This window comes from Gopherus flavomarginatus, chromosome 6 (assembly GCF_025201925.1).
Source record: "Gopherus flavomarginatus isolate rGopFla2 chromosome 6, rGopFla2.mat.asm, whole genome shotgun sequence".
Lineage (NCBI taxonomy): Eukaryota > Metazoa > Chordata > Testudines > Testudinidae > Gopherus > Gopherus flavomarginatus.
Genome location: NC_066622.1, coordinates 40,711,777 through 40,734,381, shown reverse-complemented (window position 1 = coordinate 40,734,381; position 22,605 = coordinate 40,711,777). Strand labels below are relative to the sequence as shown.

At 39.6% G+C, this 22,605-nt stretch overlaps 1 protein-coding gene across 4 annotated transcripts in view; it reads left to right on the top strand.

The window, feature by feature from the left end:
• The window catches only part of ATP2B2 (ATPase plasma membrane Ca2+ transporting 2), a 428,479-nt gene that overhangs the window by 342,004 nt on the left and 63,870 nt on the right, over positions 1–22,605 (top strand). For all 4 annotated transcript variants that reach the window (XM_050957747.1, XM_050957750.1, XM_050957748.1 and 1 more), the window contains one exon: positions 21,611–21,790. In XM_050957747.1, the coding sequence (XP_050813704.1) occupies positions 21,611–21,790 (180 nt within the window). The remainder of the gene's footprint in view (positions 1–21,610; positions 21,791–22,605) is intronic.

The window sequence follows — 22,605 nt, the reverse complement described above, 5'->3', positions numbered from 1 at the left end:
TAGGTTTCATAATCATTCTGTTTGAATCCTCCTTGCCTGGATATCAGGTTGGCCGCAACATTGTACATGTTAGGAAATACTGTGTTGTGGTTTTTTTAATATAACATCAACTGTACACATTAGGCTGCTCTGAAGGACTATGTGTGAGTCCTATGTTTCCCTGAATGCTGCATAAAGCCAGTATTTTGTATTTCTGACTATAGTAAAGCTGTAGAAAAACCCACCTGTGTGATAAATTCCCTATTTCTGCAGTCATGTGATAAACTACTCACTCATGTGATAAAGAACATTTATTTTATCTATCACCACCTAAACTCTGGCCACTAATCCTTCTGTCCCCAAACTAAACCTGAGATTCCAACTTAAAGCAATGTTGATTTTAAAACTAAAACAAAACCTTCCTGTTCTGTCATAAAATGTGGATTAGGTAGAAGCAAGGAGTCAAAATGTTCTTTTGTGACAGTTTAATGGATTTTATTGGGTTTCATTTTGGATGACCTCCATGACTCACTTATAGTTAATGCAGGAATCCTGAAAGTCATACATTTAAAACCTCTATAACATGGCTACTAATGTGTATTCTATTTATAATCTTGGGTTCTAATCACTTTAAAAGCTTATGAATCCCTCAGGGGGGAAAATAACAAAAAAAAACCCACTTTATTTACGGAGTGCAAATAATGAAAATTATTCATATGCTCTACTTCAGATAAAGGGATTCTGTGTGCTGGAAGATCAGCTTCTGCTTAGCTGAAATGTTAAATCCTGATATTGTTGTCGCATTGGGATTAGAACTTGCATTTGTAGGTGCATTGATTCACCTTACTTCTTGTATATGCAGTATCATCTGTGCTTCAATTCAACTGAAAAGTTTGTTTTTACATTATACAGATGTTTCTCAGTGGTTTTAAGCACAGGTTTATTTCCATGAAGAGTATGCATGATTTCAATTCTTTTGTTATAATTCTGTTATAATTCTGTATATTCTGTTATTTTTACAATGGTAAAAAAATTATAAAAATTGCAGTCTCTCTAGGAGTCCCAGCTTTCCCCTCACTACCTACTTCAGTTTGTCTGCAACTAGGCCAGATTGTAAACTCTTAATTTATATTAAGTCTATCAGCCCCTAAATCTCAGGGTTTACGGTCTCCTTGTTTTCAGAGGCAGCTTGGCATGGAACCGTTGTCCTTCTGCTATCCCAGGTCTTGCTGCCTCCTCTTTCCTCTCTTGTCTCCCTCCTTTGTAGCTGGGCTTGTTTTCTTTATTGGTCACAGCTGTGGGTGCATGTCTCCACGATTGGCACTCCTGGCAGCTGCACAGAGGTGTGATCAGCCTTCCGCTCCTTTCTGCCTGTTTTCAGCCTGGGATTGTAAATCCCATTACCCCAACCCAAAAAAGATTCTGGCAGCACATCTGCCTGCAGGTGTGTAGTCCTCATCTTCCCTAATAGTCCTGGCAGAATGGAATCCAAAATGACTAAATATCTTAAGAGAAATCTTTGTTACACTGAAACACAGATCTTCCTTTTTCTTCTAAAAATAACTTTGGCAAAACAAGCTGCCTCCCCTGGAGTTAATAGCCATAAATTCTATGTCAGACACTGTCCCATAGGTGTTATTCTATTATGAACCATTTTTAAAATCAAAATATATAGGTTGGATCCTCAACTGTGCCGAACTGACATAATTCTATTTAAGTCAACAGAGCTATGCCAGTTTATACCTGCTAACCATCTGGTGCTATTTTCGAATGACTCACTGAAACATCTCTGATGTAAATAAAGGGGGGAGCTTTGCCAGTCCTCAAATTCATTTGCCTCATCCCTTCTTCCACATAGCTTAAATATTTTCCATTTTATTTAAATATTCTTTGAAGGTGTTTGTCCCTCTTATGTAGGCATGCTGACTTCATGGTAATTTAATCAAACTCCTTTGTGGCCAAAGGTGATAAAATTGCTTTCTTTTTAATACTTTGTAACCAACCTGGAACTCATTCTGTCCATTGTTTTCTGTGCCCTCTCGTATTAAGGGGATTGAATGTTGCAAAGAGACTGCAGTTTACCTCTGCCTAGTTAATATTTTGTTAGCTTATCTTTCTTGCTCAGAGCCAGACAAAAACAAAGGCAATTCCCTCACCGACTGTGTGGAGTAAATGTGAATTCAGTGTTTGTGTGTTGCTTTCTTTTTGTATCTCTGCAAGCACTAAAGTAGTGTCAAACAACTCTGGCTTTGATGCATTGTTTATTGATGTTCCCTTGGGGTACTTGTTTATTATAAGATACGAATGGGTACACTTGTTATGATGACGATGCAGGACCTGATTACTGAAAATAGCCCGTAAAGAAACAGCAGGTCATTATCAAAGGGATATATTACATATTTTTTCCATTCCATTATAGATTTGGCAGCTTTTAGATGAAATGCAGTGCAGTCAGCATTAGACTTATAGTGTCGGTCACCAAATTGCTTATTTATTTTATAATGAATTGGAGTTGTTTCTGATTTTAATTACTGCGGCTACGCATCTATAACAAGCTAAAACTTTACTTTAAAAAAAAAATTGCTCATTATCCTCATTACTGCTGACTTTGGAAACCATAATTTCATTGTTTAGTGGTATATTTAGTTGGCACTGTAATACAGAGCTCATTTCATCAACTTAAAAATTATTTACATTTCCTAAAATATCTCCCTTGTACCATTCTGCTAAGAGAATTGTGCTCACCCGGATGGTGTTTGTTGAAAATCTTTCTGTGCCTGCTTCAAAAAATTACTATGACCACTTTTTATTTAACTGAGGTTGGAGGTTAATTCCCTTTATGCAATTAAAAGATAGGGATAAAAATAGTGTAAAGTAGTCTGTATACTGCATGATCTTCTGAATCCAATGGCTAAAAAGATTTTCTTGAATGTTAATAAAATAGCCTATTCAACAGAATTTTTTTTTTGGTCATTTGTCTTGACCAAAACCATTTTGTTTTTCAGAGACTGTACTGAGCTCTTGGATTGCAATTCTCCACTGGTCTCCAAAATTTCATAGGATTTTGGTTTTAAAGGTTTTGGTTTGGCCCATTTCTATAAATCCAATAAAATAATATAGTCTTTGTGATAGGCTCTGGGGTTATTACACTTAAATTATAAATAGGAGACAACAATGTATATTTTCATAAATGAATTTTTAAATATTACAGTGGTTCTGTGCATTAGTGTTACTCATTACCAAAGTGCATATTACAAATGGATTTTTATTGGGTTTTTTTTCTTTAGAATGTGAAACTCTGGCAATTCTGTTTACAACTGAATTGCAAAAAAAGATTGGTTACCTTACGGTACTGGTGGCTCCTCAAGTTGTTCTCTCCAAGTGGATCACACTCTTGGTGTGCATGTGCCCCGTACATACAGGGTTGGAATCTTTTAGCAGCAGTGTCCATTGACGCATATGCTCTGCAGAGCCTCGAGGGCATAACAGTGGTCCCATAAAAATGGTCCTGGCTGCCACTCAGAATATTGAATAAAAATACTCTGTTGCAGTAGGGAAGGAGGGCAGATTGTGAATAAGGCTGGTTGCAATTTTTTTGATTAAATGTTTGAGGTTTTTTGGGTCAGAAAATGCCAATTTATCGAAACCAGAAATTTTAGTGGGAAAGGTTCTGTTTCAATGAATTTCCTGTTGAAACAGTTCAATTTTTTCGTTCAAAATGACTTTTCAGTTTGAAATTTAAGTTAACATATTTTAAAAATAGAGAGGTTTAAAATAAAAAAAAATCAAAATTATTGAAATGAAATGTTTTGAATTGACCGAATTCAAATATTTTTACAGATTTTTCAGTTCATGAAAATTTCAAGATTTTTGACTTTTCAGAATTCTGATTTTACCACTCCCAAGAAGAAATAAGTCTTGAGAAAAAGGAGTTGATCTTGCCTCTTCTTGCTTATTTATTAAATACATTGCTTACATTGCTGTGGTAGGTCTGTTATGACTTGAGTGGTTTTTCCTTATAAGAGAAGGAGGAACAATTTGTATGTCAGACTTATCGCACCAAATTCCAAAACATTTATCTCTTAATGGGAGTCTGAAGGGGGACACAGTCTGAGAGTCTGAAAATGATCAAGATGTGCTTCCTAGAGACATCTATTATCCGTGTCTTGCTGAAGGATGGGGAAATGAAAGGTAAGCTGTGACAAGCATTTTGTGCATCATCCCGCCAGTGAACAGGTGATAGGACTTGTTCGGGATCTGTTACCTGAAAATTCAGCCACCTCTGAAAGGGTCTGAGGAAAAGTTTGGCATATGATAGTCTGAAAATACATGGTGCCACGGGTCCCAGTAAAATGAGACACACTGAGTGAGATGATTTTCCCAAAATTGAACAAATGTTGAGGTAAGGGTAAACATGAACACACGGTCTCCTTAAATGGGCAGCTAAAAAAAGGGGGGGATGGGAAAGGGATAGAAAATAAAATGTAGAATATCTTATTGCCCTTATATAAATCCGTGGTATGCCCACATCTTGAATACTGCATAGAGATGTGGTTTCCACATCTCTAAAAAGATGTACTGGCATTAGAAAAGGTTCAGAAAAGGGCAACTAAAATGATTAGGGGTTTGGAAAGGGTCTCATATGAGGAGAGATTAAAGAGGCTAGGACTTTTCACCTTGGAAAAGAGAAGACTAAGGAAGGATATGATAGAGGTATATAAAATCATGAATGGTGTGGAGAAAGTGAATAAGGAAAAGTTATTTACTTGTTCCCATAATATAAGAACTAGGGGCCACCAAATGAAATTAATGGGCAGCAGGTTTAAAACAAATAAAAGGAAGTTTTTCTTCACACAGTGCACAGTCAACCTGTGGAACTCCTTGCCTAAGGAGGTTCTGAAGGCTAGGATTATAACAAGGTTTAAAAGAGAACTAGATAAATTAATGGAGGTTAAGTCTATTAATGGCTATTAGCCAGGATGGGTAAGGAATGGTGTCCCTAGTCTCTGTTTGTTGGAGGGTGGAGATAGATGGCAGGAGAGAGATCACTTGATCATTACCTGTTAGGTTCACTCCCTCTGGGGCACCTGGCATTAGCCACTCTTGGTAGATAGGATACTGGGCTGGATGGACCTTTGTTCTGACCCAGAATGGCCATTCATATGTTCTTTGGGGCAGTGGAGGGACTGAACAGGAGGATGTTGAATTGTTAACATATATCTGTTACCACAAAATATAAATACTTTTTGTGAGCTGGATGCATAGACATATTTACTTGAGCTAAATAAATCATGTCCTTCAAAAGATAACTTCTCCATCACCATCTGGACTTTTTGGGGAATGCCAGGCACAACCAACCACAGGGTTCTCTTCATTGTGACACCAGTAGCTGTTGATCTTGTGGCTGTGTCAGCACCAGCCAGTGCTGCTTGTAAAGTTGTCTGAGCAATTAAAGCATACAGAGAAGACTTAATGAACTGGGAAACTTAATCCCATTAAAGGTATTCATACTTGCCTAGAGAAGCCTGGATAGTTGGAGATTCTGACCTTTAAACTAGCCAAGGAGTATATCTTCCTTCCAAAAAGAGCAAACTTTTTTGATTCCTTATCTTTTGTGATGGACTTTGGTGGAGCAGGATGTCTTGATTTTTCATTTGTAGCCATAAATTAACCAATAATCCTGGAACTGGGTGAATATAGAAATACTCAAAACCTTTTTTGAGGAACTTGTTATTGACAGTCGACTTGCTTCTATGTAGCAGAGATGGAAGGTGGGGGTCTGCCAAAGATATTTGATTGGGTCTAGAATTCCCCCATTAATAAGCATTACTAACATAACTGGGTATAAGATATCCAACAGTTTGTATGATTTTTTTTTCTTGGATTATTTCTAGTGTGTCTGCCATCCTTTTAAGGATCTTTGAAGCTTTAAAATCACCTATCATAAATGGCATGGATGAAGTGACAGCTTCATCTGCTGAAGATGAAGAAAATTCCAACGGAGTCAAAGGATCTCCCTGCTAATCAAAGTATCACCCCCTCACTTTGTATTTCTTGGCCCTGTGCCCACACATCTTCCCTTTGGGATGACTGAACCACTCTTTGAGGTTCCCTGGTGGTGGAGATTTACCCATAGACATAGAGTGACTGATAGTATAGTGGGCAGAATGTGAATAAAGGCCAGTATGGCAGTGAATGAAACCCATAAGAGTATCACGAGGCATCAAAGAGGGGCCAAACCTGAGAGGAGCTGTGACCCCGTACACCAGGCTGCCACACCTGGAGCAAAAACCCGGGTCCAGCCCTGTGGGACAGGAGCTGCTGCTGCAGGGCGAGTGTGGGCTTGGCTCGCTCTCCAAGGCACATCCTTGCCCCCCGGGTCTCTCTTCCTCACCAGGTCAGAGCTAGGATTGTGGTGCCATGGCAGACGGTGCTGCTGCAGGTTGGTGGCAGTTTAGTATAGTGCACCCATTGAGTCAGGAGAGTGTGATCCATGTGGACAGATACCCAAAGAAGAACTTTATATATAGTGATGTAAGCACCATGTTGCTTACATCACTATATATCACTTTATATATAGTGATGTAAGCACCTGTGATAATCACTGTTGCTTTATGTAACTATTTGCCATTTGCTCAGGCTAATTTAATGTGAGCTAATGATTCGACATGCTTTGATTCTGATATGTCAAGGCCAAGCTGTCATGACCAGGATGAGTGCAGTCAGACTTACTGGTTGAAACAGGAGTCGGGAGTCAAGCTGAGTCAGGTTATTGGTAGATCAGGGGCTGAGGTGGGCCAGAGGGTGAACCAAGAATCAGGCATCAGGAGGTGAAGCAGGCTGGGGGCAGGCTTAATTTGTAATGAAAGAAGTGCTGGGGATTTAGCAATTAGGTCCTCTGGCTCAAACAGTTTTTTTATTTTCATAACTGACATGGCAAGCCCAGAGATGTTGGGGCTGTGAACTGCCAAGCCCTGGCACAAATTAAGCACTGGAGTCATGCTACCAGTAGGTCAGAATCCAGGACAGGCCAGAAAGCAAACAGAGAGTCAGATGTGACAAGTTAGGTCACAGAGACCCCCTTGGGACTGCCACCTGATGTGCTGAGACTACCTCTGAGCCCGTTTTCCCTGGCAGCGTTGGACTTCAGTGCCCTGTCTCGTTGAGCCAGACATACTAGCCTGCTGAAAACACAGGCCCAACTCTGAACCACATCCCCCTAAAGCTGCAGGCTTAACTGAAAACAGCTTAAGTAGTGCTCCAGTCTCCAGCACCCAGATACCCAGTTCCCAATGGAGTCTAAACCCCAAATAAATCTGTTACACTCTGTCTATAGCTTATACAGGGTAAGCTCATAAATTGTTTACCCTCTATAACACTGATAGAGAGAGGTGCACAGCTGTTCGCTCCCCCAGGTATTAATTACTTGTTCTGGGTTACTTGTCAAGTAAAAAGTGATTCTATTAAAGATAAAAGTAGGACTTAAGTAGGCTCCAAGTAATAACAGACAGAACAAAGTAAGTTACCAAGCAAAATAAAACAAAAACATGCAAGTCTAAGCCTAATACAGTAGAAAACAAAATGTAGGTAAATCTCACCCTCAGAGATGTTCCAAAAAGCTTCTTTCACAGACTAGACTCCTTCCTAGTCTGGGTCCAGCAATCGCTCACACTCCCATAGTTACTGTACTTTGTTCCAGTTTCTTTCAGGCATCTCTTTGGGGTGGAGATGCCATCTTCTGAGCCAGCTGAAGACAAAATGGAGGAGTTTCAAGGGCCTTCCAGTCTCTCTGTTGTGGGTAGAAACCCCTTTGTTCTCCTGTATAAAATCCCCTCAACTAGATGGAGTTTGCAGTCACCTGGGCAAGTCACATATCTATGAATGATTCAGTTTTTTTGCAGGCCAACGTCATTGTTTACATGTTAGTTTGAACATTCCCAGGAAGGCTCAGATGTGGATTGGTATCTCCCAAAGTCCATTGCCAGCTAAGTACTCCAATTACTTGAATCACCCCTTCATACTATGTTGACCAAATTTGATTTATGTGCTCCCTACAGCAAACACTTTAAATACAAGCATTGAGCCAAAGCTCATAAATGATACATGCATAGAAATAGGATGAATATATTTAGTAGATCAGAACCTTTGCAGAGATATGTTACATGGCATATCTAGCATAAAACATATTTCAGTTATGTCATATTTACACTCATAAGCATATTTCTATAAAGCATTATAAGGGCAGCGTCACAACAGGTATCAGAAGGCAAGAAGGGTCAGGCTACCAGGAGATCAGGGTGGTATACTAGGTTATAGACAGCAATCAAATAGCAAAGTTGAGGACGAACCAGGGTTGGAAGCCATAGTCTGTTGCAAGCAGGGTCAGGAGCAAAGATGGGCAGGCAGTCGGTGGTGTTCCTCAGACAGCTCCCCTTCCAGGTTTTCTGGTTTATGTACTGGCATCATTATGTACTGGTACTATAGCTCGGGGGAGCGGCCACTCCTCCACTGAGCAAGTGGTGCCTTGTCAATTTCCTGGTGCTTTTGTACTCATCCGGGGGAGCAATTTAAAAAAAAAAAGCCACCCACTGCAAAGCTTTTATTTTACTCACTTGGTGGCTCTTCGGCAGCACTTCTGCGGTGGGACCTTCACTCACTCCGGGTCTTTGGCAGCGGGACCTTCAGTGCCACCGAAGACACCCACAGTGAGTGAAGGGCCCGCCGCCGAAGACCTGGAGCACCGCCGGGTGAGTAAAAGCACCACAGCAGGTGGTGCCTTTTTTTTTGTTGTTGTTGCTTCCCCTGTTCCCTCCACATGGCTACCCCACTGACTGTCATCAGCCAATCAGGAGACTGTGAGGGGCTCCCACTCAGGTCCTGCTGGGCAGTACTACCTGCCAAGCACAGCCTCACATGATCTTCCTAGCTGCCTTGATCCTCCTAGCCTGTACGTTCTGTGATGATGCGGAGGCATTGGTGGCCCAGAACTCCCTTGGTCCCAGGTTCTAGCTCAGTGGGTTCTAACACAAGCTCTTTTCAAGGGCGGGGAATAGATAATTTTAACTTGACATAGCACAATACAATATTCTGATAGTTCTTTCTCATTTGAATTCTATCATCTTATAATTTTGAAACCAAACAGAAAAGCAGTGTTCTTCATGAAACTTTATATTGTCATAGTCTATTTTATATAATTTCTATAACAGTTCTATTATCATTCATGCAATTAGCCTGATATGCTTGCATCAGATGGTGAAAAATTTTCTTCTACTCCAACTGTGTAAGTGAATCTTTCAAGCCATGTTATGCACATAGTTATATTGCTTCTATATCGTGACATTAAACATTTCCTGTCCATTAAATATAACATTTCTATAAAATCCTATAAAATCTAAAAGAATTTATTAGATGAGTCTGTCATTTTCTATGAAATATTGCAGAGTAGAATTGAGCAAACCTCTTTTGATAAACAAACTAGCAGATTATTTACCCTCTTCGCATCTATCATATTTTACTATTATTTTATATTATAATGAATTATAAGTCCAATAAATCTGCAAGTATATGAAAATAGTATGTCTTATTAACATATTGTTAAGAAAATAGCATTTTAAGTTAGTTTAACCATTTTTAGGATTCTGTTATTGTATGATGGAGCCAAGGAATGGGTTGCAATGTGATTTGACAGTTATGTTTTAAATGATCTGAAAACTCTCATTTTATCTGACTGTTCTTAGTGTGTTTTTGTGAGAAAACTGTTTCTGCTCTCCTATCTCATGGGGAATTATGAGCCTGAAGTAAAAAATGAGTAGTGATGCTAACAATAAGGAGGTCAACTCTGATGTCTATTTAACAGATCAAAGAAAATGAAGTCAGAAAAACATGTTATTTCCAAACAATTATTTAACTAATTAACTGAATTCCTCACAATTAAATGTTGAAATGTGTTGTAACATTTTCCATATGTTCATTTCAAAGCATTCAGTAAAATTTACGTCCTTTCAAAATTTCACCAAGCATTTGCCAAAAAGAGCATTTGCCATTTTTTCCAATCCATTTTTTAATTTTAATATGGTACTAACAATGGAGTAATGAGTCATTTAAAAATTGTATTCATAGACTCATAGGTTCTAGGGTCAGAAGGGACCAATGTGATCATCTAGTCCGACCCCCTGCACAAAGCAGGCCACCAGAACCCTACCCATGCACTTCTATAACAAACCCTTAACCTATGTCTGAGTTATTGAGGTCTTCAAATTGTGGTTTGAAGACCTCAAGCTGCAGAGAATCCACCAGCAAGTGACCCATGCCCCACGCTGCAGAGGAAGGCGAAAAACCTCCAGGGCCTCTGCCGATCTGCCCAGGAGGAAAATTCCTTCCTGACCCCAAATATGGCGATCAGCTAAACCCTGAGCATGTGGACAAGACTCGCCAGCCAGCATTCAGAAGTCCATAACTAAAAACTCTCAGAAGTCCATAACTCATTGTAAAACAAGTTGCCACAATGTCTTGGAACAGAGAGTATTTCAGGAAAACAAAACTGCAAAAAACATGTTCTTCTGGGATAGCTCCTTAGGAAGGAAATAGCTGACTTTTAGTTAAAGGGTAATTAGGTGACAGAATTTGCCATTACAGCCCCAAATTCCCATATTTGTTGTTTCTAGCAGGGACTCCATTAATTTAGCAGAACAAAACTGACAGTATCATGTAAAAATGTCACTGCCCGTCAAGAAGAGCTCTATGTAAGCTTGAAAGCTTGTCTGTCTCACCAACAGAAGTTGGTCCAATAAAAGATATTACCTCACCCACCTTGTCACTGCACCTTAAAGCATTTTAGAGGACCATCCTGTGGGAGGAAAAGACAGAAGAGTGAAGAATATTATTATAAATGTGCCTTTTAATTAGGTTAATATTGGTGGAAGTCATGATTTATCTTGCAAGAAATGGCAAGTCGTAGAGCTGTGATAAAAATAATGAAAAGTCATAACTCTGGCAACTTGTTCAGGTATTTGTTTTAAAATTAAATGACATTGTAGAGGGAAAGCCTCATTTCCTCTTTTCCTAAGATCAGAACTGGCTCCAGCTTTTTTGCCGCCCCAAACAGCGAAGCAGAGGAAAGAAAAAAAGGGAGATAAAGCCACAGTCGGCGGCACTTCGGCGGCAGCTCTGCCATGCTGCCTCATTCTTCAGCAGCAATTCAGCGGCGGGTTCTTTGCTCTGAGAGGGACTGAGGGACCCGCCGCCAACTTGCTGCCAAAGACCCAGATGTGCTGCCTCTTTCCATTGGCCGCCCCAACCACCTGCTTCCTTTGCTGATGCCTAGAGACAGCCCTGCCTAAGATGCTCCTGGGAGTTAGCACAGGTGGAAAAATAGCCTCTACTACTTTCGCAGACCTAACCTTATGGATTGCTACAGTTTATTCATATGCAACAGTGGTGTTCAACCTCTGCAGTGCCGAAGGTGTCCCATTGGCGCCTTTCTTGGAGGGTTTGAGAGCTATGCCTATTATAAATATATACATCTCTATCAGGTTTATTTTTAAAAAAGCCCACAGCTAATGTAAAAAGTCTACTTGTGGTTGCATTACCCTCAATAATAAATAGAAACTGTTTGGATGAATTCAGCAGCAATAAAATCTAGCTATTGATCAGCTTTGTCTTTCTCTCTTGCCTGAGAGCTAGTAGGCAGGGACCTGGTTCTGAGTGTTTTATACTCTTATATGTAGGTTCACCCACTCGAAAATTCTCTTATTTACCCATACCGGTTAATTCTCACACACTTCTATATCTTCACCCCAAGCTGTGCCATACATCTTTTATGTATTGTTGGGTTAGGTTTTGTACTTGATGTTACATTTAGAAATATTCAAGAAGGCAAGCAACTAAAACAGTGTCTTGTACCTGTAGAAAGCTGTCTCAGAATTTTGAGACAACCTCCCTGAGCCATGGTTAATGAATCTTATTCACACGCCAATTTCTCACCCAACTTTTGTGTCATATCTCAGTTTGGCCCATTGTTTGTCAACAGATTCCGGTAGAGATTGCTGCATCAGGCTACTTTAAGCTTACATCCAGAAAGCTTTCCATACATTCATAGATGCTAGAAACTTGATTTTTTGTAAATGTAAGCTTAGGTACTGTGGAAACAAGTTGGAGATGTCTGTTTCTACTGCCCACTCAGTCTGCCAACGTAGTCTCTTACCTACATAAATAAATAAATAAATAAACTATGAGCAGTATTTTAAGTCTACTTACTCTACACAGAGTTAAACTAGATACCGCCCACCAGCTGTCCAAAAATAAGAATTGAGAAAATAGCATTATATCTTTTCTTAGATATTATTTTGATGTGCACATGAAACTAGATTCTGCCTCCATGAACTTGCTTAATAGAACTGGCATTTCAAATAGAAGCCTTCATTTTCTCTTCTTCACACTGGGACTATCATTTTCCTCCTTTGTGCCCCATATTCTACTTCTGGCTTTCAAACTGTCATCTCAATCTCTCACATCCAGTAAGTGAGAGAGTCACGTTGTTCAAAACTGCTGCTAAGGTCATTTTAAATTTACAAGCAGGACATATGCAGAATAACAAAACCTAGCAACTCAGTCAATCACTTGGGAGCCACCTACGCAAGTTGCAGATTGCTTATGAGCTTAATTGGTGCTATTTTCCAGTGCTACCGTATCTTTAGGTTGACCAAAAGAGGTTTCCAGCCCAGACTCAAAGGGGGAGGTGGGAATGCTACTTGTAGGTCATAGATACATAGGTCATAGGCAGATAAACTTCATTCTTTTTTTCTTGCCTGTTAATGGTATTACTTTATTTGTACAGACTGAGAGCTGTTCTGTAAACATCAGATATTCTTGTCATATCCTAAAGGTGGGTTGGTTTACTCAGGGCCCGTGAAAAGCTCCGATTCATTACTCTTATAGCCCAGCTTTTATTTTAGTGTTTTGCATTTTGGCTCACCTAGTTATGGCCTGTGGTTTATCAGGTAAATGGAAGAGAGAAGAACAGCACAAATGACCATATGAGCTGTCACACCCGCCAAGTGAGCATCTCTCTGAATTCCTTTAGAAGCATTAGGCTTATTTCTAATTCTACCATGTTAGTGAATGTCGTTACTTTTTTGGAAGGAAAAATGTCTCTGTAATGATGTAAATGTCAAAGTGTCCCATACTTGTTGCTATACAGGAAGGTGAAAACCCCTGCAATGCACGTAACCAATTGTGCAATGTTGAATGTGATGGAAAAATTCCTTCCCAGCCCCTTTTGTTATCGGTTTGTGTCCTGAAGCATGAGATTGGATTATCCTCTTAGTTTACATTGACTTCTAGGGTGTTCTTATTTCTACAGTAAAGTTAGAGCATAGGAAATAGCATTGGATTTTCAATGATAAATAGTAATGCAGATAGAAAATGAATGCCCTGCATACTAACCAGTAGATATCAGAAGATGGATATATATTCAATCTCAATGATGTTAGTGCACTATCTCTTGACTAAAATGATCTGTGCCGATAACACACAAAATACTTGAAATGCAAACTGAATTTTTTTTAACTCACAATCTTCGACCTATCATTTTCTGTTCTATTTCTTTTACTAGAAAAGCAGTGGGATTATATAGATATGCTTGTTAATATTGCTCACTAAATAATTTTAGACATAATTTTAGTCGCAACAGAATGTCATTATCAGCAGCTCAGCTGGAGGCATAACAGTTGTTTACAAATAAGCAGTCATCAATGTTTATGATAATTTATTCTAATATAGGTTATATGTTATGCCGTATGGATTGGAGGAGTTAGAGAACATGGATGCAGTGTCTAACATAGCATAACAATCAGGAAAGTCCAGGCCATTCATAGTTATTTTAGGCAACTACGTGACCTTCAAAATGTTTGTAGGTGCAGTTTTGATCAGCACCCAAAAATTCAGAGGTGCATCAAAGTTGTGCTCATCTTTTGGGATTTCCCTTTACAGCTACCAAACCTATCTTCCTCTCTACCCAGATGAGTCTCGCTTTGTTTAGCATGAGGTGTCTCTTCATTGTTTTGTATCTGCCTGTTGTATCTGCTTGTGGGGTCGGGGAGTTCAGTTGCCGATTGCTGTCTTGTAGTTCTCCATATTCAGGTGGACTCCAAGGTCCTCCTTTCCCTTCTCTGTCTTAAGGGAAATTAAGGGAATCATGGGAATTAGTAAGGAAGGAAAAGCTCTGTTGAAGGCACTTTCTTTTGTGATAGTCATAGCATATACTGTTTAAGTATCAGCAGAACTTTCTTTTTAAGTACTGTGAATTCATTTCTCAGAACTTATTTATCCTGGAGAAAATTTTCACATCCTTCAATAAGGATGATAACAGGAGAGTACAGGACACAGAGGAAACATTATAAATACTTTTTTTTCTGATGCTTAGCTCAACAAATTGCTGTGCTGTTTGTCTCATGGGCCCAACTGTACCTTGAATGGCTTCTTAATGAGACATACTATATTGTAGGAGAAAGCAATATGATATAAAACACAGCATGGCCAAAATGTGTATTCCTTGGCTCCTTTTAACTTTTGAAATACAATATCATATAGTGAGCTTTGGAGAATTTGTGAAATCTCCTCTTTTTGTTCTGTGTTTATACAGCACCTAACACAATGTGGTCCTGGTCCATGATTAAGTCTTGTAAGCACTATAGTAATACAATTAATAAATAATAATTAGGCAGAGTGCTTTTAATAATATTGAAATCAACCATGGTGAGCTAATGAATGCCATTTGCCAGAAACTTGGTTCACCATTTTGCATATTCCTCAATTATTAACATGATATGCTATAGCATACCTATTTACTTATAATATCCTGGAAGCTTATAAGGTGATGTAAATAAGTTTTTCTTCCTACATCGGCAGTATTATCTATTTGGGTGCATATGCCAGTTTGAGTTCCAAATGACTCTTGATGCCTTTAGAGAATCTCATTGAAATGAACATTTAGATCAGAAAGAAGATAATTTTGGGGTGTGCAGGAAAAGCTTATGCTGTATCTTTTCATATTTTATTGTAACAAGGCATCATGGGGTGTGCACTGTTGTCCAGAAGTTGGGCATTTTGACTGTGCTGTGAAACAGGAAGCAAAATACATATTCTATTGGCTACTTGAGAGATTTGATTCTGAGGTAAGCCTGTGTGTCCTGGAATGACATACCACCATTATAAACCGCATCTGCATTATTATTAGGGCTGTCAAACGATTAAAAAAATTAATTACGCGATTAATTGCACTGTTAAACAATAATAGAATGCCACTTATCTAAATATTTTTGGACATTTTCTACATTTTCAAATATATTAATTTCAGTTAGCACACAGGATACTAAGGGTACAGTGCTCACATTATATTTATTTTATTACAAATATTTGCATTGTAAAAAACAAAAGAAACAGTATCTTTCAGTTCACTTAATACAAGTACTGTAGTGCAATCTCTTTATCATGAAAGTGGAATTTACAAATGTAGATTTTTTTGTTACATCACTGCACTCAAAAACAAAACAATGTAAAACTTTAGATCCTATAAGTCCACTCAGTCCTACTTCCGCCAATCGCTCAGACAAACAAGTTTGGTTACGGTTTGCAGGAGACAATGCTGCCCACGTCTTGTTTTCAATATCTTCTGAGAGTGAGAGCAGGCATTTGTATTCCACTGTTGTAGTCGGCATTGCAAGATATTTACATGCTAGATGCGCTAAAGATTCATATGTCCCTTAAAACTCTTTTTCTTCAGAAATAACATTAAATATCTATAAATCCATTTCTGTTAGGGCTGGAAGAAACAATTCTGATCACCTATTCTGACTACCTACATAACACAGGCCATAGCATTTCACCCAGTAATTCCAGTTCCAAGCCCAGTAATGTGGTGTTGAACAAGACTATCATCTTTAGAAAGACATCCAATCTTCATTTAAAGACTTCAGTATACCACATTCTTGGCTGAGCTATTCCAATGATCAGTAACAGAGACCCTTGCTGTTAAAACATTTACCCCTTATTTCCAGTCTGAATATTTCTAGCTTCCACTTCCAGCCATTAGATCTTGTTATGCCTTTGTCTGGTAGATTAAAGAGCCCTGAAGTATTAGATGAACTTTCCCTGTGTAGGTACTTAAAGACTATGATCATATCACGTGTTACTTTTCTCTTTGATTATCTTCTCAGAGAGAAGGTTAATTGTTATGAATAGAGCCATGGACTGGTTTTGAGTCCAAAGAAAGTATTATAATTTGCTGGGAAAGCCACTTTTATGTATATCAAGGAGACAACGATATTATTTAGATCTTTCACACTTTTACATATTCTTAAAAAATGTCCTTGGGTTGAAAGTTTATCCCATCCAAAATAGTTTCACTATGGTTGTAAAAGTTACACAAATTCTATATTTTGAAACATAATTTTTTATGATGCAGTTTGTTAGATTTGATAAAATGTGTAACAACCTTGTCAAAATTACAAATTTAGTATGGAATATTAATCAAATAATTGTGTTTTTAAAACAATTTCTGAAAATAATATGTATAATACAATTTAATATTAGTTACATTTCCACTTTTATTTCTGGATTACTTCTTTTTATCTGGGCTGACCAACTGCGTTTAAACATGGATACAGAAAATATGTATTCCCTTCAGAAAGAATGACATGCTTCTCACTTACTAATATTAGCAATCAACCTTTGTCCCCCACGTTTACCAAAACCACTGCAATATACAAAAATGCTTATTACAATAAATTATATTTAACAAGATGGCCCTCAATGGCCCATGTCCTTGATATACATAAAAGTGGTTCTCCCAGCAGATTCTAATACTTTCTTTGGACTCAAAACCAGTCCATGGCTTTAATGATCTTTATAGCAGGCAGTGAATTCAGGGGTTTTAAGCTTAGACTGTGTCTGAATGCAAAGTCTCAGAATTTGGATGTGGTAAGACAGTTGGGGCCAGTCCTGTGAGGCACTGACTGATCACTATCTGCAAAGTGCTGAGTGCCCTCTGCTCCCATTAATGTCAACCACAGTGGAAGGTATTCAGTACCTCTTGGGATTTGGCCCCTAATACACTTTTTCTTAAAGGCTCACTCCCTTTCTAGATCCATACATATTTTTATAATACTTCACTCTAGGACCTGAATGCATCTGATGGTTCTTGATAGTGGGATCATCAGTTACAATCATTTGGTGTACATCCACTCACACATAGGCTTCATCACTCCACTGTCCTAAATGACTTTGCTAGGGCTTTGAATTCACGAGGTGAATGCTTATTTTGACATTTCTAACCATCTTGCTTAGCCGAGATCTGTAGAATAAAGAAGCATGGCTATGAACTTGAAATGAGTTTTCCTGTGATACTGCGTTATTCACCTACCCCACACGGGTATGTGACTTATTTGTAAAGGACTTTGGAATCTTCTGGGGGAAAAGGAACTATATTAGTCCATACTATTTTTATCATTCACTGAGTGGTATAGAGTTGGTGTGTGCACACTCATGAAAAACTGTCCTTGCCATAATAAGCCCCGAATATACTCAGACAATCGAATCAGGATTTTCCTAAAAAGACAACTCTCCATCTCTTGACCAGCTTAAAGGATAACGTTGATGGATTCAGAGCCATTGTTTTTTCTAATACTTCGTGATAATTCTCCTTCTGCTTTTAAGATTCTTGAAGCAAAAACATTTGGATGTGCTTACTGAGATTGCTCTGAAGTGCTTTTGTTTTGAGTTTCACTGGCTTGCATCTACGTTAATGGGGCAGATGCTATATGGTTAACTTTAAGAACAACATGCTTGCTTTGAGAGTAGCTCTTTAAGCCTGGGCTGTGTTTTCTTCTGGTTTTTACAGCACTAACTTCAGGGTTATGACTTAATGAATAATTATAATCCTTGCAGAAATAAGTTATTCCGACCAACCTATATCCACTACCCATTACAGCAGACTATGCAGACTTTGTGGGAACATTCATTATTTTCAGTAGGTCTACACCAAACAGCATTTTTTTAAGATACCACTATCCTAACTGTCTTATCTTTAAAGGTCATACTTAATGGTCCTGCAAAGACAGTACAGGACATGATAGGCCAGGGAATTAAAACTACGGTGTTGGTGTTTTAAATGAATATCTCTGACCTGTTAATCTTCATTCTCTCTAGCTGTAAAAGGGTGCTAACTTATGTTATTTATCCACTATTTAAAATAATTCCAAAAAAAAACTACAAATCCTGTTGCATATTTTTCCTATCTCTCTACAACATATTGATTTTTACCTAATTACCTAATACTGAACCTTTTTTTTTAATGACCTCCCAAATGACGATCAAAGAACAATCATTTATTGTGCTAGAATTTGTACAATTACAAATGCACATTACTCTAATGCAGGGGTGGGCAAACGTTTTGGCCTGAAGGCCACATCTCGGTATGGAAATTGTATGGCGGGCCATGAATGCTCACGAAATTGGAGGTTGGCGTGCGGGAGGGGGTGAGGGCTCCGGCTTGGGGGGTGGGCTCTGGAGTGGGGCCAGAAATGAGGAGTTCAGGATATGGGTGGGGGCTCTGGGCTGGGGCAGGGTGTTGGGATGCAGGGTGGGTGAGGGCTTCAGCTGGAGGTGCAGGCTCTGGGGTAGGGCTGGAAATGGGGGGTTCGGGGTGCAGGAAGGTGTTCCCGGCTGGGACCAAAGGATTCAGAGGGTGGGAAGAGGATCAGGGGGGCAGGGGGTTGGGGTGTGGGAGGGGGCCAGGGGTGCAGGCTCCAGGTGCCACTTACCTCAACTAGCTCCCAGAAGCAGCAGCATGTCCCCCCTCCAGATCCTACCCAGAGGCGCAGCCAGGCAGCTTGGCGCACTGCCCCATCCTCAGGCACTGCCCCTGCAGCTCCCATTGGCCGTGGGTCCAGTGGGAGCTACAGGGGCGGTGCTTAGGTTGGGGCCAGAGTGCGGAGCCACTGGCTGCCCTTACACATAGGAACTGGAGGGGGAACGTGCCGCTGCTTCCGGGAGCTATGTGTAGCCATGGCACACACGGAACAGGGCAAGCCCCAGATTCTGCTCCCTGGTGGGAATTCCAGGGCCAGATTAAAACATCTGAAGGGACAGATGTGGCCCCCGGGCCATAGTTTGCCCATCTCTGCTCTAATGCATTGCCAGGAAGGTTTGGATGTGTTTAGTGCCTATACATTTTTGTAGAATTTCCCTTACTTTTAATTAATAAATTGAATAATAAATAATATATAGGAGCACACTGTGCACAGCTGGAATAATGAAGTTGCATTTCTGCATATGTTTTTGATATTGAATATCATTTTGGTAGTAGAGCATCACAACTGGGTATTTATAGCAAATTTATTAATATTTAGGCAGCTTCTCTGTGCTCTTCTTCAGCATTTCCTGAAGCCCTGTCAATTTATTTTCCACTAGAAGCAAGAGACTGATCAAAAGTAATAGAACATTTGTGCTGTTTAATGTCTGAAAACTGCAATTACCTAATTAAAATGTTTGTGTCCCAAGTACTGAAAGTCTTTTGCAACATGTGTCATGGACTTTAGAAAAGAAGCATCCCTTTGTTAAATAAAAATAGCTGTTAAGATGAAGAAATGTACAATGAAAAAAGTCAGTTTTCATTTCATTTCCAGGGAATCTTGTTTTAGCTCAATGTACTTTGTTTTGGCTGTCCTTATGGGCCAAATCATGGTCTTGCAGCTCCCCTTGCTGTGAAGAAATTTAATGCTGTGTGAACTGGCATAAGGAGCTCTAGATGTATCTTCCATTAAGCCCCACCTCCTCAGGATGCAGGGAGTGCAGGTCCTGATTTTTAAGAATGATGGAGAGGCCATAAACATGCACGGAGCCTTCTAAATGCATGCAGGAGGGGCTGACCTCCTCAGCTGACTATCATGTAGCTGAATGGGAACTCAGAGTCCACATGGAGCAATAGTACTGGCAGAAAACTCAAAATAGAGTTGTCAGAAGGAAGATGTTGCATCAAAAATCTAATCTGGGGGAGGGAGAGTAGGGCACCATTCTATACTCCTCTCTCCTAATACCCCAAGACTAGAGGTAGGGGTCTTTAGTAGTAAGTGGGCTCCATTCCCTTTGTTGAGCTCCACTTCTCCCTATGATGCCTCCCCCTAATATGTTTGCTTCTGAAATAGCATGACATCCTCAGGATCTATCAGGCTGGTGCAGAGTCATCACAGGCAGAAGGAATGGGCAAGTCAGCTTCTCTATTCCTGCATATCCTAGCCAGCAATTAGCTGTATGTCATTTCACCATTACAGAAACTATTGTTCCAAAAGTATATTTAATGACATTTAAACACTTTTTAAGCCCTTGCATAAAATTCCAGCTATTTTGACATCATAAATAGAGGATGTGTGGCTGACAGGGTTCTGTGCATAGCCCTGTGTTTCTTCTGAGTACACAGTGGGCCTTCAACACTGAAGGAAAAATATATAGGCCAGATATTCAGTGCAAAGGTATTTTTGCACAGCAGAGGGGATTGACTGGAGAAAGCCTGGACACACGGAGAACCACACTGCTATGCACCACTTAGTCTATGCAGGAGAGGAGCCTTGATCCCAACCATACACAGGGATTTTCAGATGTGAGGCTCCCTGTTTAGCAGCATCAGGATTTCCCCTCCACAAGATAACGGGTGGGCGGGGAACTTTGTGATCCTCAGATCAAAGTCAGTCAATCCTATCACTTCATGTGATGGTTGGTTGCCAAGTATAATTAGACACAGAAGCAGCGTATTTTTGCATACCAGCCTTAAAGTTAGGGTAATGATAGACTCAGACATGTATTTATGAAACAAATTATAAAACTCCTTTTCGGTGGTGCATGTAGGTTTTTTATGTTTTCGATTTGGATATTTCAGATTCAAAAATGAAGCTAGGAGGCAGGCTCCTCTATGGGCAGGAGTTAAGTGGGAGGATTCGGCTACTTCATGTGAAACTGCAGCCTTACTTATGAGTTTCTTGGTTTTCTACTTTCTTTTAACTCTAATGGTCTGAAAAAAAATAGCAATCTCTGAAACCATTGATATGTACTTGCAATTTTAATTCAATATAGCCAAGATTTGTTGGGGCAGAATATATGTAATAACATTGTCACTCCTTTGAAGAATGATACATTATTGTAAATAATTTTAGAAAAATAACTGCAATGTCTTTAGTTCATCCTTATAACTCAATACATTTCTATTAAAATTGTCTGTTTACCAATGTGTCATATCTGAGGAGAACACAGAAGGAAAAAAGAAGGAAGGAATTGTGTTCTTGTTGGATCAAATGGAGCATTCCATGCTGAAACCTGTAGTCTCAGCAGGCTGCACCTCCATACTGAGGTTTAAGTCAGCTGCAAACTACTCCTTTGTAGTAAAAACTAGGGGTAGCTTATGGGGCTTTGGGCAAGTTGTGAGAGTAATCTTCCGATGGGCAGTTTAGATAGCTCTGATCTTTGCCATGATTTTCTTGGGTTTTTAATAAATCCTTTTTTTACCTCTAGGAATTGCTCGCTTTAAAAAATATGGCAATTAAAAAAGTTGTAGCAGCTTATGTATATTGTACTCTGTTTATAGGTCCCAGAAGCCATAAGAAAGTGCCAGCGAGCTGGAATTACAGTTCGCATGGTCACTGGGGACAACATCAATACAGCTCGTGCCATCGCAATAAAGTGTGGAATTATTCATCCAGGAGAAGACTTTCTCTGCATAGAGGGAAAGGAGTTTAACAGGAGGATCCGAAACGAGAAGGGAGAGGTAATTCATGAATTGAATATAAAGTAACTTTTTCCGACGTTATGTTTCAAAAACTACAGTGAAGAATGGAGGAACACACTGTATTTCTCTTCTATTGTGATGTCCCTTACTTAAATAGACAACCACCAGCCCAGCAGCCTGACCAGAGGGATGGTTCCACTTCCAACACTGTTCCTTTGTTATTTCAATTGCCTCTGATAAACTAGCATGTTACATTTAACTTCTCTGAGAGTTATCTAATCAGTGACACTGTCACCTTAGTGCTAAACCAATTCAGCTCTTTTCTGAACCATGATATCGGACTGTTTCAAAAAGTACAAATTCAGAAAAATTCTTTAACCCTCCCCCCCAACAAACAAACCAAAAACTCCCCAAAAAAACCCAACAGCAGGGCTCTCAGAGCTCACTAGCAACTGGCAGCCATACAGAGTCAGCATCAAAATGCTGTTTTTAGCTGGAGCTCTGACTTCTCGCATCGAGTCTCACTTAAAATGTGGCTCCATTCTCAGATGAGAGTACATAAGTGGTTACACCCAAGCAAACCGACTGAGAGGCAGAACTGTCAGACAATGAGGTTTGCTAGTTGGACACTGAGGGCACAATCTGGCCTGCAGAACCTTTTCTCTTGGTGATAATGTGTGAGATGAAGAACTCAGCTGGATTTCCAGATCCCAGTTAGAGTTGGCAAGGCTAGAAAACAGAAACATCTTTCTACTTGTAGACTGAGCACACTCGATCTGGGAGCCCTTGAGACCCTGCAGATATAGAACTCCACCTTGCTACTTTTAGAGTGACATTCTGGAGTGAAGTGATTC